General features: G+C 37.7%; 3 protein-coding genes across 3 annotated transcripts; 1 reads left to right on the forward strand and 2 right to left on the reverse strand.

Moving 5' to 3' along the window:
- Positions 1-171: 171 nt before the first annotated feature.
- LOC110846879 (pyridoxal phosphate phosphatase PHOSPHO2) lies at positions 172-1,378 on the reverse strand. Its single transcript, XM_022093718.2, has 3 exons — positions 1,227-1,378; positions 908-1,154; positions 172-829 (listed from the first exon to the last, which is right to left on the reverse strand). The coding sequence occupies exons 1-3, from the start codon at positions 1,359-1,361 to the stop codon at positions 336-338; spliced, it is 876 nt and encodes a 291-aa protein (XP_021949410.2). The 5' UTR covers positions 1,362-1,378; the 3' UTR covers positions 172-335.
- A 462-nt stretch (positions 1,379-1,840) lies between these two features.
- Positions 1,841-4,965, reverse strand: LOC110846329 (X-ray repair cross-complementing protein 5). The gene is made up of 11 exons (XM_022093041.2): positions 4,705-4,965; positions 4,480-4,569; positions 4,208-4,395; positions 4,008-4,130; positions 3,699-3,780; positions 3,549-3,625; positions 3,144-3,490; positions 2,936-3,072; positions 2,725-2,856; positions 2,124-2,648; positions 1,841-2,029 (listed from the first exon to the last, which is right to left on the reverse strand). The coding sequence occupies exons 1-11, from the start codon at positions 4,738-4,740 to the stop codon at positions 2,015-2,017; spliced, it is 1,752 nt and encodes a 583-aa protein (XP_021948733.1). The 5' UTR covers positions 4,741-4,965; the 3' UTR covers positions 1,841-2,014.
- A 1,045-nt stretch (positions 4,966-6,010) lies between these two features.
- On the forward strand, positions 6,011-10,388 carry LOC110846880 (zinc transporter ZIP1). Its single transcript, XM_035850426.1, has 4 exons — positions 6,011-6,086; positions 6,721-7,636; positions 8,520-8,738; positions 9,704-10,388. The coding sequence occupies exons 2-4, from the start codon at positions 6,980-6,982 to the stop codon at positions 9,953-9,955; spliced, it is 1,128 nt and encodes a 375-aa protein (XP_035706319.1). The 5' UTR covers positions 6,011-6,086; positions 6,721-6,979; the 3' UTR covers positions 9,956-10,388.
- Positions 10,389-10,828: the final 440 nt, after the last annotated feature.

A 10,828-nucleotide genomic window follows, 5' to 3' on the forward strand; every position in this document is an offset into this window, starting at 1 on the left:
TAGTAGCTTGGGTGGATTAAGGATTTTTGTGGTAAATCATAGTTGTGTATTGACATTTTTGGCATGGATGCGGTCTTGACCACAATGACATTCACGATGCTTAGGTTTACACTGAAAGCATTAGTTCAGAACATGTCGTCATATTTCATGAAATTGCAACAGCTTGCGGTTTATGACATTTTATTGCATAGAAATACCTATAACATATTTACTTGGATTGATATAATGCCATGTAGCCATACGTATTTCACATAGGAATTTATAACAGTGAATACTTATTACCCTCTTGCGTGCATGCATACATAATTGCAATCTCAAGTTTTCTTCAGTCAAAATCAGAATATCATCTCTCGTTCAATTTCCTTCCCCACCTCCCAGAAAACTATTTTTGCTTTTATATTCAACTGTTGTCCTTTCCATGATCCATGCTTCAAAATCTTATCCATCGCAAAATTCTTTCTAACAAATACCACATCCATCTCTGTCAATTTAGTCGCTGGACAAATATCGTTGCCTCCGTCTCCAGTGTAATAAACCCTTTGAAAAGGACCCTTCTTTCCAATATATTTCAATAGTGCGGTCCCCTTGCACAAATTTCTGGGACAGAAAGTACATTCCGTCTGGGTCTCGAAAGGAGTCAATTTGAGAAAACCCTCTTCCGTCTTGTCCGCTTGGTTGGTAATGACCAAATCCGGAGTAACAGGAGGCTTCAAGTTGGATAAGAACGTGTCGATAAAGAACGAGTTGGCGTCTGACACAATTATGAGCTTAGAACCATGATGTAGTGATCGTCGGGCCATTACAATTTTGTGAAGTAGATGTGGTATTCCTACAACCAATCAATGAACAATAATGTAATTAATTATTACATAATTTATGCAGTACAAATCATAGGTTTCATGCATACCTTCAGTAGCCTGTAGCTGTCGAATTTTGTCAGCAATTATCTCATAAGTTCCTCCTTCTTCAGCCACGAACTTGAACACGCCTTCCATATATTCTTCCCAGTTGGTCCCGTCGAACAGCCTCGTCAGATTTGAAGGAACGGGGTCGTGAATGACCTCCATGACCGCCGTGTCTGAGTTTTGGTCAACAATGGTATGGTCGAAATCAAAGGCGTAGAGATATGCTTCTTCAGATTCATAGCTCGCACACTGTGAAACAGTTTCAAATACAATAGAAAGATACAACCAATGAAAAAGATCTCAGTTAAAGTTCATGGTCACCTTGCAGCATCCACAGAACCATTTTTCTTTTTTGATTTCGTCCTTATCTTTCCTCTTTTTAGGTTTTTCATCTCCGCCTTCGCTTAAGGTTGACGTGGCCGGCATTCGGTCAACTACCTCAACTACCGTCGACATGAAATTAACATGCAATGTTCATATTCTTATTTAACAAAAGCTTATTTAATATAACATAAAGTTTGTAATTTCACGTGACATAATATTGAAGTCATTGTTAAACATTATGTGGTCAAGAATCATGCAAATAGATATATCCAATGGTAACCTTGCTTTATTCAACAAAGTCCAATATGCATCTGCGGAAAATTATATTTGCATACTTGACGGCAATATGAAACCCAATCTACAACGCTATAAATATCTGAAGAGAGATAGAGAGAGAGCGAGAATACAGAGACTGAGGAATATGCATTAAAAGGCCGAGTGAAAATATGCTTCGAAACTCGAAACAAAGTACATACGTATATAATAGAATGCAGAGGTATTTAATGAAAGAAATGAGGAATCAAAGGTTTTCAATAGAAAATATGCAGCACAAAAAATCCGAATTCCTCGGCACTTCATAAAAATTAAAGTTAATGCAAACGCGCCCCAGATATTTTTATACTTGCTGTTTAATCACTTCAATTGATCATTGGACAGTAGTTATACATATAACTCAATACTGACAAAATGTACGATAAGACTAACAACGTACAATAAATATGTTACGAAAATAATATGCGAGTCCAAGTTGTCCATGTTCAAGTTGTCCATGTCAGTGGATTGCATTATACATTGTCGAGCTGCAATGAAAATAATGTTTTTATTTATAATCAGCATATTGTGAGAAATTAAATAACATTTCACAACTACGTAACATCACAAAAAGCGACTTACCAAATCATCGTAATCAAGATCGTTGTTTTCAGCAACGGGTACAATTTCATTTCCAACCTCCATGTCTTCTTCTGTTTTAATTTTCTTTTCATCTTGATCAGCATCAGTGATTGCATCTAAAGGCCGCTTCCTGAAAATGTTAGCACCTGCAGGTCTGTCCGTTTGTTGCTTAATCATTTTCAAAGGAAAAAAACTTTGCAGTTGCTCTAGCTGCTCTTCAAGGACGGCTTTGCTGAAGAAAATATCAATATTGTCGTTTTTGTCCGCACATGATGTTGTTTTAGCTTTTGGATCGAGAATTCGAGATGAAATGTTATTTCGTAGACTTGCAGCAGCAGGGTCAATGGGTCCTTCAAATGGATGGAAACCATCGAGCGTTTGACCCAAGATCAAGCTATCAATAAGTTGTTCCTTCTCGGATAAAGTATTTCCATCTTCCTCTGAAATAGAGTCTTGCTTGAAAAGTGCTGGAAAGTGAGGCACCGAAATATCATCAGCGAAGCAGATTTCTGAGTACACGAGGCACTGAAAATGAATTCGTTAATCAAAAATTTAATTGCGTGATACACTTAAAACACCGATTTAAAATAGGTATAAATACTTTTCGATCAACGTCGGCCGACAGGATCCCTAGGTTTACTCTTGAGTTTTTGCGGTACACTTTCCTCACAACAGCAACCCGGTCATTATTATGCAAAACTTGCAACAAAGCACTCAGCTTCACCTCAGCGTTCTAAAAAGTTATGAATATGAGAATTATGGATTTGATATGAAGCATAAATAATAAATAATATTAAATGTATGAACCGTACCGAGTCGCCTTTCTTGGCATAGAACAACGTAGTACCATCACCTTGTTGAAAAGCAGGGAATATTTTGTCCTTGGGACAAAATACAATCACCTTTAAGCATTTGTCTCCACTCTTGTAAGCATCTTCGTTTTCAAGTTCTACAAAAATCAAAAGATAAGTGTAATCGTTCAACTTATTGTTAATATAGACGTAGATTTATATTTTTTACCATTAAATGGGATCAACCGATCACCGTAAAAATAACCCTTTCCGACATCTTCATCGTCCACGACTGTCCCATCCTTCGCTTTCCAAAGATACTCCCTGTCAGTTATTTTCGAAGCAAATTCAACCATTACTGTCTTCTTAGGTCCAAAATCCTCATCTCCTTCCATTGATGATGGTATGGCCACTTCCGTGCTTAAGTTTTGTGAACCAGTGAAACTGGAAGTTGCTTCATTTTTTACAAGCGCCTTCTTCAGATCATTCTGTGTATTCTTCCTCGTGCAAACGTATCCACTGACGGCTATTTCAATATCCGGCCCAATTTCTAGACTTACGTTCCATGGCATAGACCTGCAATACCAAACAATAATGCTAAATTGTTCAAAGTTGCTGCAACATGAAAATTTACCTCTTGGGCGGTTTGCTCAACGTGTTCAAAATTTGCTTTTTCGCCGCTGATCTAGTACAGATGTTAAGGAAGTCGTCCTAACAAATAATTTCAAATATAAAAACAACCATGTGACTTGGCATAATTTATTTATGTCATGTCAATACGTACATTTTCTTTTTGTTCCATTATGGCCCTTAAAGATTTGTTATTTTCCAACTGTGTGGCATCCATATCTTTTTCATCTGGCAATCTAAAGCAATTTTTATTCAACATTAAAATGTTTTTTGAAAAGTATACTCAAAGTGATTTAGTTAGTCCATGTGCGGGTGGAGCTAGGTAAGTGAGAACCATGTGCTGGGCCTCACTTAACAGGGAGAACCGAGGCGAAACACAGGTTTCTCACTTGTGTAGCTCCACCCGCACAGGGACTAACTAAATCGCTTTGAGTATAGTTATAAAGACACAACTAAGCTTTACATTATGGACACATTGATGGTACTGTTTTCCAAAACCGTAGCAAATTCTTTCAATTTCTTCTCCTTCAAGTCGGCCTTCAACAATGCAAAGAACAAAATCTTTTTGCATTCGTACGAGTCAAATCTATAAAAATAGCATGCTGTATCAATTGACTTTGTCACATCATTATTGGTATAATAATTTAAAATAGCTAAACTCACTCTCCCTGTGCATTAATGACATTGCACATATCAATCAGTGCAGAAATTGGATCACTTCTAGCTTTTCCAGGCTGTCGAAATTTCTTTTCAACTTTTCGGAGAGCATTCCAATCAGCTGGGTCGAATTGCACGTTAGAACTCTCACCAGTCCTACAGATTGCGATATGATCCTGGTTTTCCGAGAAAATCTAAGTCACATAAAAATAAAATAAATCGGCATTCAACGATTTAATTCATTAACAACGAGTGCTAAAAAGGCCACAATATTTTACCTTATCTATTACACAGTGTCTCACTAACTGGATCGAATCCTCTGGGACAACGTCATTTTCATCCGCTTCTACCAAGTAGATGGCCACATCCTAACATTAAACTCATTCAATCAATAAATCATCAAGAATTTGATGCCTGACACCTAATTACGAAATTCTTGACCAAATTCATCATCACATTTTCAGAGGCTACCCTTCAAAATGTACAAATTAATTCTTACGTACCTTGGGAGCAACTGGTTTAATTTTCTTGGGAGGCATTTTTCACGTTTTTCCTCTTGTTAAAGAATATCAAGGATGAGGGGGAGAGAAACGTTCAGACTCCTCCTTCTTTGTATAACACTCCTGACGACGACTGACAATTCGATTGACAATTTAGAAAATCCGTGCGACACAAAAAAATTACGTGAAGTTGAAGTTGAAACGTTTTCGGACAGTCAGTGGGAAATGTGTGTAAGCGGATTCCCGCAACGCTCGTAGCAAAAACATTGCCGATGACGTCCTTGCTCCCACAAAAGAGGAAAACTTTCCCCGTCTCAATTTCCCAACGCGACTAATAAATGACTTGGTTGAGTTTACTTCTCGCTGGTTCGTCTCTGGCTTGCCTTTCTCTGGTCAAAGTGAAACACGAGGAGAGGTGAGCATGGGGATTGAATTTCCATACAAACAAAGCCAATCAATAATGAGCCACTCTATTCACATTTCGGTTAGTTTACTCAAAGGCTGGCTTTTCAATTCTTCCTGCTTTTACTAATATTCTAAAAGTAGCCGATAAGTTCCCATCCATCCAAACATAATGTGTCAAAATGAGAAATCTATTTATGAAATTGATTGCGAATTGGCGTGGTTGGAAACACTTTTTCTCTGGCTTCGGGTGTGTGTGTGAATTTTCCCACGTGATGGATACTGCTGTATGTATATGTACATGCATACCTACTTTTGCATTGATACTCATTGATTGATTATCAAGGACTCCTCTTACTTAGAAGCATCTTTCCTCACATGAAGTGGAAAAGCGTACTTAAAAATACGTACATATAAATGAAATGACCTGAAATTTTACTAACGAATCAATGGATGCTGTATGATATTTATAACCAAGTTTAAATATCAGGCTGAATTTAGACGAAATGCTATAATGAATTTTATTAATGACGTGATAAATTCTAACCTCTATCATCTAATAATAGTGGTAAATATCAAAACTACCACTAGATAGGTTTATGTAATAGGATTAATCTAGTGTAAAGCGGTTCACTTAAGCGACTAATTTAAAATTAGTAGTTTTTAACATTACCACTTCTCTGCATGGTACCTCATTCAAAGTGGTGGGTGATAATAATGGACTAAATTAGGTTCCACGTATATACGTGGCATACCATGCGGAAAATTTCACGATAATCCTCCTGCTGGTGTAATCATCAAGAGCTATTTTCATAAATAGTCGACTCCTCTTAAAAAGCACCACTGGCAGCAGCCAATTCACACCTAATAAACTGATTGGCCTTCTCATCTGCCACACTCATAGCATCAATGTCAATTATCAGCTAAAAGTCTCTGGTGTCAGACTGTTCCATTCTGGACTCGAGCGACAACTCTTCAATTTGGTGAGACCCATTTTTAATCAACCTTGTGGTGCTGGTGTTGTTGTCTTGTCACTCTTTTGCCGAAATTGCTTCCGTCACTTGAGGTGCTGCTGTTGCTGTTGAAAGCGTGTTTCCAACACGCTTTCGTTCCGCATACAAAAATATATACACAGTATATGTTCATATAGTATACATAAACATTAATTGCTATCTTTCTCCACTTCCTCGTTGAAGCTCTATAAATCTTTGGACGAATGAGACCAAATTAAACCCGGTTCTAGTGAAATATCTACAGTGCTCTAAATATTACACTTTATCAAAGTCACTATTAATGCTACAGTATAAATTAAATAACTATGAAACGGTTAAGAGGGGAAATTGACACTCTTTGTTTCGCGTGTAATAATGCGGCTTTGATTTTGTAGTGGAACAATGTTGTCCTCATATTAGCTTTCGCATCTCACTATCAGAAGAAAGCAAAAGATGCTGTTTTGAGCATGTAAATAAATCTCTTCTGTTTTTCTCCACCAGTTTATTTTGTTGAGGGCAGGACATTAAGCGAATGGTTGCACTTTTAAATGAATGGGTGAAATATGTTGGATATGCTTCTGAAGTGATTGATGACATCATATTATTTTCTTGGCATTTATTTCAGACATTCCCCCGACGACTCTCTCCTCTTTCTGGACCGTATCAGAAATATCGCTTATACGAGTGGAGATATACATACAATAGAGCCAGCCCTTGCCCCCAAGATATCCAGCGTCGTTTATTCTGACAACCCTATTGCCGGAGAGAGAAAGTGTATAATAAGAGTCGATTTTCCGGAATCTCGGCCACCACAGTACCTTCTCGCAAGTCACTAACTACCACTACTGCTACTCATATATACAAACATATGTATATACAAGCAAATGGGAGTTTCTATTGAAAAATGGATAGCGATGGCAGCTTTGGCAATAATCTCTATAATTCTCGGTTTAATTCCCAACTACATTTTCAGTACCACCAAATCTCCCCATCATGCAAGCAGCAGCACGTTACAGAAAATTGTCCTAACGATTCTTTCCTGCTTTGGAGCTGGCGTTCTCCTTTCCACGGCCGTGCTTCATGTTCTGCCCGAAGTTAGAGAGAGTTTGCAACACATCCCAGCAATTTGGATGACATTCGATGCGGATTATCCTGTGGCGGAAATGTTTCTCCTGTGTGGTTTCGCATTAATTTATCTGGTTGAAGAAATCGCACACTACATTCTGGTCGACGGCCATCATAACCATAATCATTCAGCCAACTCTGTTGTGAGGCATAACTCCATCGCACATGGGATTCCGATTCCGCACACCAGAAACCGGTCCTCACTCTCACTCCCACACGCTGATGAAGATTTCGGGCTTTCTCCAGCTATAAAAAGCAGCACTTGCACTCATGATGGAGGGACGGATAAGAGTGACACTGACGAGGAGGAATGCCCAGATGACAAAATAAACGTGGCATCCTCCTTCAGAACATTGATGGCTTTGATTGCACTTTCCTTTCACGCCATAATGGAGGGAGTTGCTATTGGCATTCAGGTCAACTATTTACTTCATCACATAACACGAGGCATTTTGATCATTCATTTGAAGGAATTCCTTGTGTTACATATCACTCGACCACCACTTTACACAGAAAAAATCTTAAATACAAATCTGCCACAGGCATGATTTGATTGTCCAGGAAATGTATACTTATGTAAGACTTGAGCATGATAATAGAAATCAGATTCTTTAGAATTTAACCTCGTGGCATACGTATGACAATTTCCTATCACGACCCCAGCCTGATGCGCACTTTCTTTCTATTCATGCAAGCAAATTTAAATAGAGGAACCTTTTTGACAAGATAATTGAAATATTCATGAAAAGAGGTCACATTAAGCTGATGCCTTTCTTTCTTAAAGCATGTCAACTTTTGAGAAATACGAAATAGTTCAATTCAGCGAACTCCCGATCCCAGTTATTGTACAGCAGATATGCATGTACGTACATAATGTTCACCAGAACATTCAGAGCCATTGGTCGTGAAATCGTTAGATGAGAGCAGAATAACCTCACAATAGGAGAGAGAAATGCGATCTGTCTTTTGTTCAGATGTGTACCATTTGTGTGCATCATGATTATTATGTATGGTCCTTCAAAGTTTCTGACTCCATAACTTTGAGCTGGAATCGTAAGCCTTATTTCAAAACAACAAGACAATAAATATTTTCCTACCAAAAATGAACAATACGAAATCGAGTTTGTGTAGGATGACGATTTGGGGCGTAATATTTCGCGAAACATATTCTTCTAAAAAGATATCTAAATGGCAGAGGTCAAATTTCTTGCTGATTGGTTGATATTAAATCCTCGAGAAAGTTTGAATCGATATTAACAAGTTGAAATCCTAATTGACAATTGGTAATAAATATTTTAGACAAAAAAGGATGTATGGGTGATGTTTTCGGCCGTGGCATCCCACAAATTCGTCATTTCTTTTTGCATGGGGATGGAACTAAGCACCACACAGACGAGGATTTCCACATACATTGGATCCATTGTGTTTTTTGCCATCATATCACCCATTGGCATCATAATTGGGTCCATAATCTCTTCAAACACGTCAACGAACACACTGCCCGTTGTTATGGTTCAGGTAATGTTAATACGCTCATTGTAGTATTTAGCTTTGAATTTCCGGGTATAAAAAGCAACAATTGTGCATAATCCTTAGGTACTGCATAGATGTTAGATGAATGAGCTCAAATGTTTATCCGTAATTCGGTTCATAGAGTCAGAGTCAGAATTGGCCTGCCACCATTTTCCTAGAATTAGCTGCGTCATTATTTTTCTTAGGTGAAGGAAAAAACATTAGGTAGTCACCAAATCCCAATGTACGTACTTTTCACTGCATCACCTAACGCGCAATTTTGATTCCATTTCACGAACTCTCTGTTCCGGTATACTTTCACTTTATTACTGTCACAGCTGGATTTTTTTCGGGTTTGCTTATATAACTTACTCGTCCAGCTTCAAGCTCTGCCCAATTATTTTGCTTTTCCAACCCCATCCTCCTACTCAAAATCTTTTGATAAGGGCAATATAAATAAGTAGACAGGTTTCCTAATTTCTTATTGTCAGTCATTATCAGACAGTCATACAACTCATCTCATTGATGTTTCTTTATGCTCGAAATGCAAAGACGTAATAATGGCGTCATACGTCGTTATATAACAAATTATTAGACATTTCATTGGACTGGCAAAATTAGATAAAATAATTAGATAAAATTAGTATGGACTAGAACTAATTTAGTTGTTAGAACTCGTGAAATATTTGATGCAGGAATTAAATGCCAATAGTTAGAGTACTTGATGCATTCAATGTTAATGTCAACGTCAATCCACGTTTCATTAGTGTATTTAGCCTCTGGATAGTAAGTCAGGTTTATCAATCCATCAACCCAAAGTTGCATCTGTTATCTGTGGTTATGGTTAAGCTTTCGAGTGACCAGATGATTTAATAATTCAATTATAACGATTGGCCGAATACGTCACGAGCGACTGCTATGCTTATGTCAATTGATCATAAGTAAATCTATTAACTTTCATCATGCAATAGGGTCTGGTGTGTGGAACATTGATGTACGTCGTATTTTTTGAGATTCTCAACCGTGAACGTGATCGAAAGACTTATTCCATGCCACACTCTCGGGCGATAGGCTTTCTCCAGTTTCTGTCTCTGGTGTCAGGGCTGGTGGCAATGGGCTGGTTGTCTGCCATCACTCACGACCATGATGGCCATCACATTGAGGCGCTTCGGAAACTCAACTCAACATCACTTGATCAACGCTCCGGTTTCATGGCCACTTAAGGATTGATGGGTCATCGTCGCCAGAATGTCTTGGGGTATGGAGCGCAGTAAGGAATGCAATTTGCGAGGTAAATAATTCATCAGGCGAATTCCTTACTCTGAAAATGACAAAGGACGAGGGACATGGACACAATGCAATTTTATTACATCCAATTTGAAGTCATTTCTAGAATCTCTACAATTAGCGTAATTTGTTAAGCACAAAATGCTACGCATAAAACAAACTCGAGTAGCAACACATTATGCTTGTGCTTGTATGCATCAAAGATGTATTGTATTTCCTTTTCCGTCGAATTGTACTTTAAAAAATTAACTTGTAAATATTATTTGTTTACGCACGTATGATACGCCTACAAAATGTGTACCTGAGATAACTAAGTCTTAGTTAGTAATTTTGACAATTTATATGAATAATAAATACCATAAATACATACACTATCGATACTTGTGTATACATTTGCCAACATCACCCAAAAATCATGTTTCCAGTTGAGTTGAGTAAGTGTTTGTAAATTACAAAACTTGTAGTTTACTGAAGCAATCATTGAAACCAGACCAACGTAATAATGTAAATTGAGGGCTAAGGGAAGGGTATAAATGATGTGAAGAATAGAGAAAAGTAATTTGGTGGGTTCTTTATATATGTAAAGTAATCATAGAGATCCATCCAAACTTTGCAAATTAAGATTATTCTAGGCTTATATGATCACCAAATAATCAAATTTCACATCTGTAAGAAATGATCTGTTGATGATGATTCGATCTCATAAGATGTCCATAAGCAAAGGTCTCGTTTTAAATACGCACTACTTGAGCTAGGAACTAATATATAATAGATTCTACAGATAGACGGATGGATGGGTTATGTGAGAC

The sequence above is a fragment of the Folsomia candida genome, unplaced genomic scaffold (genome assembly GCF_002217175.1).
Source record: "Folsomia candida strain VU population unplaced genomic scaffold, ASM221717v1 Fcan01_Sc003, whole genome shotgun sequence".
Lineage (NCBI taxonomy): Eukaryota > Metazoa > Arthropoda > Collembola > Entomobryomorpha > Isotomidae > Folsomia > Folsomia candida.

Excerpts from the sequence above, each read along its gene's own strand:
- LOC110846880 (XM_035850426.1), top strand. The coding sequence starts at position 6,980 with ATGGGAGTTTCTATTGAAAAATGGATAGCGATGGCAGCTTTGGCAATA. Across the intron at positions 7,637-8,519 it reads GAGTTGCTATTGGCATTCAG|ACAAAAAAGGATGTATGGGT; the intron begins GTCAACTATTTA and ends TAAATATTTTAG. Across the intron at positions 8,739-9,703 it reads TGCCCGTTGTTATGGTTCAG|GGTCTGGTGTGTGGAACATT; the intron begins GTAATGTTAATA and ends ATCATGCAATAG.
- LOC110846879 (XM_022093718.2), bottom strand. The coding sequence starts at position 1,361 with ATGTCGACGGTAGTTGAGGTAGTTGACCGAATGCCGGCCACGTCAACC. Across the intron at positions 1,155-1,226 it reads GGTTCTGTGGATGCTGCAAG|TGTGCGAGCTATGAATCTGA; the intron begins GTGACCATGAAC and ends ACTGTTTCACAG. Across the intron at positions 830-907 it reads ACAGCTACAGGCTACTGAAG|GAATACCACATCTACTTCAC; the intron begins GTATGCATGAAA and ends GATTGGTTGTAG.
- LOC110846329 (XM_022093041.2), bottom strand. The coding sequence starts at position 4,740 with ATGCCTCCCAAGAAAATTAAACCAGTTGCTCCCAAG. Across the intron at positions 4,570-4,704 it reads TTAAACCAGTTGCTCCCAAG|GATGTGGCCATCTACTTGGT; the intron begins GTACGTAAGAAT and ends GTTTAATGTTAG. Across the intron at positions 2,857-2,935 it reads ATGCCAAGAAAGGCGACTCG|AACGCTGAGGTGAAGCTGAG; the intron begins GTACGGTTCATA and ends ATAACTTTTTAG.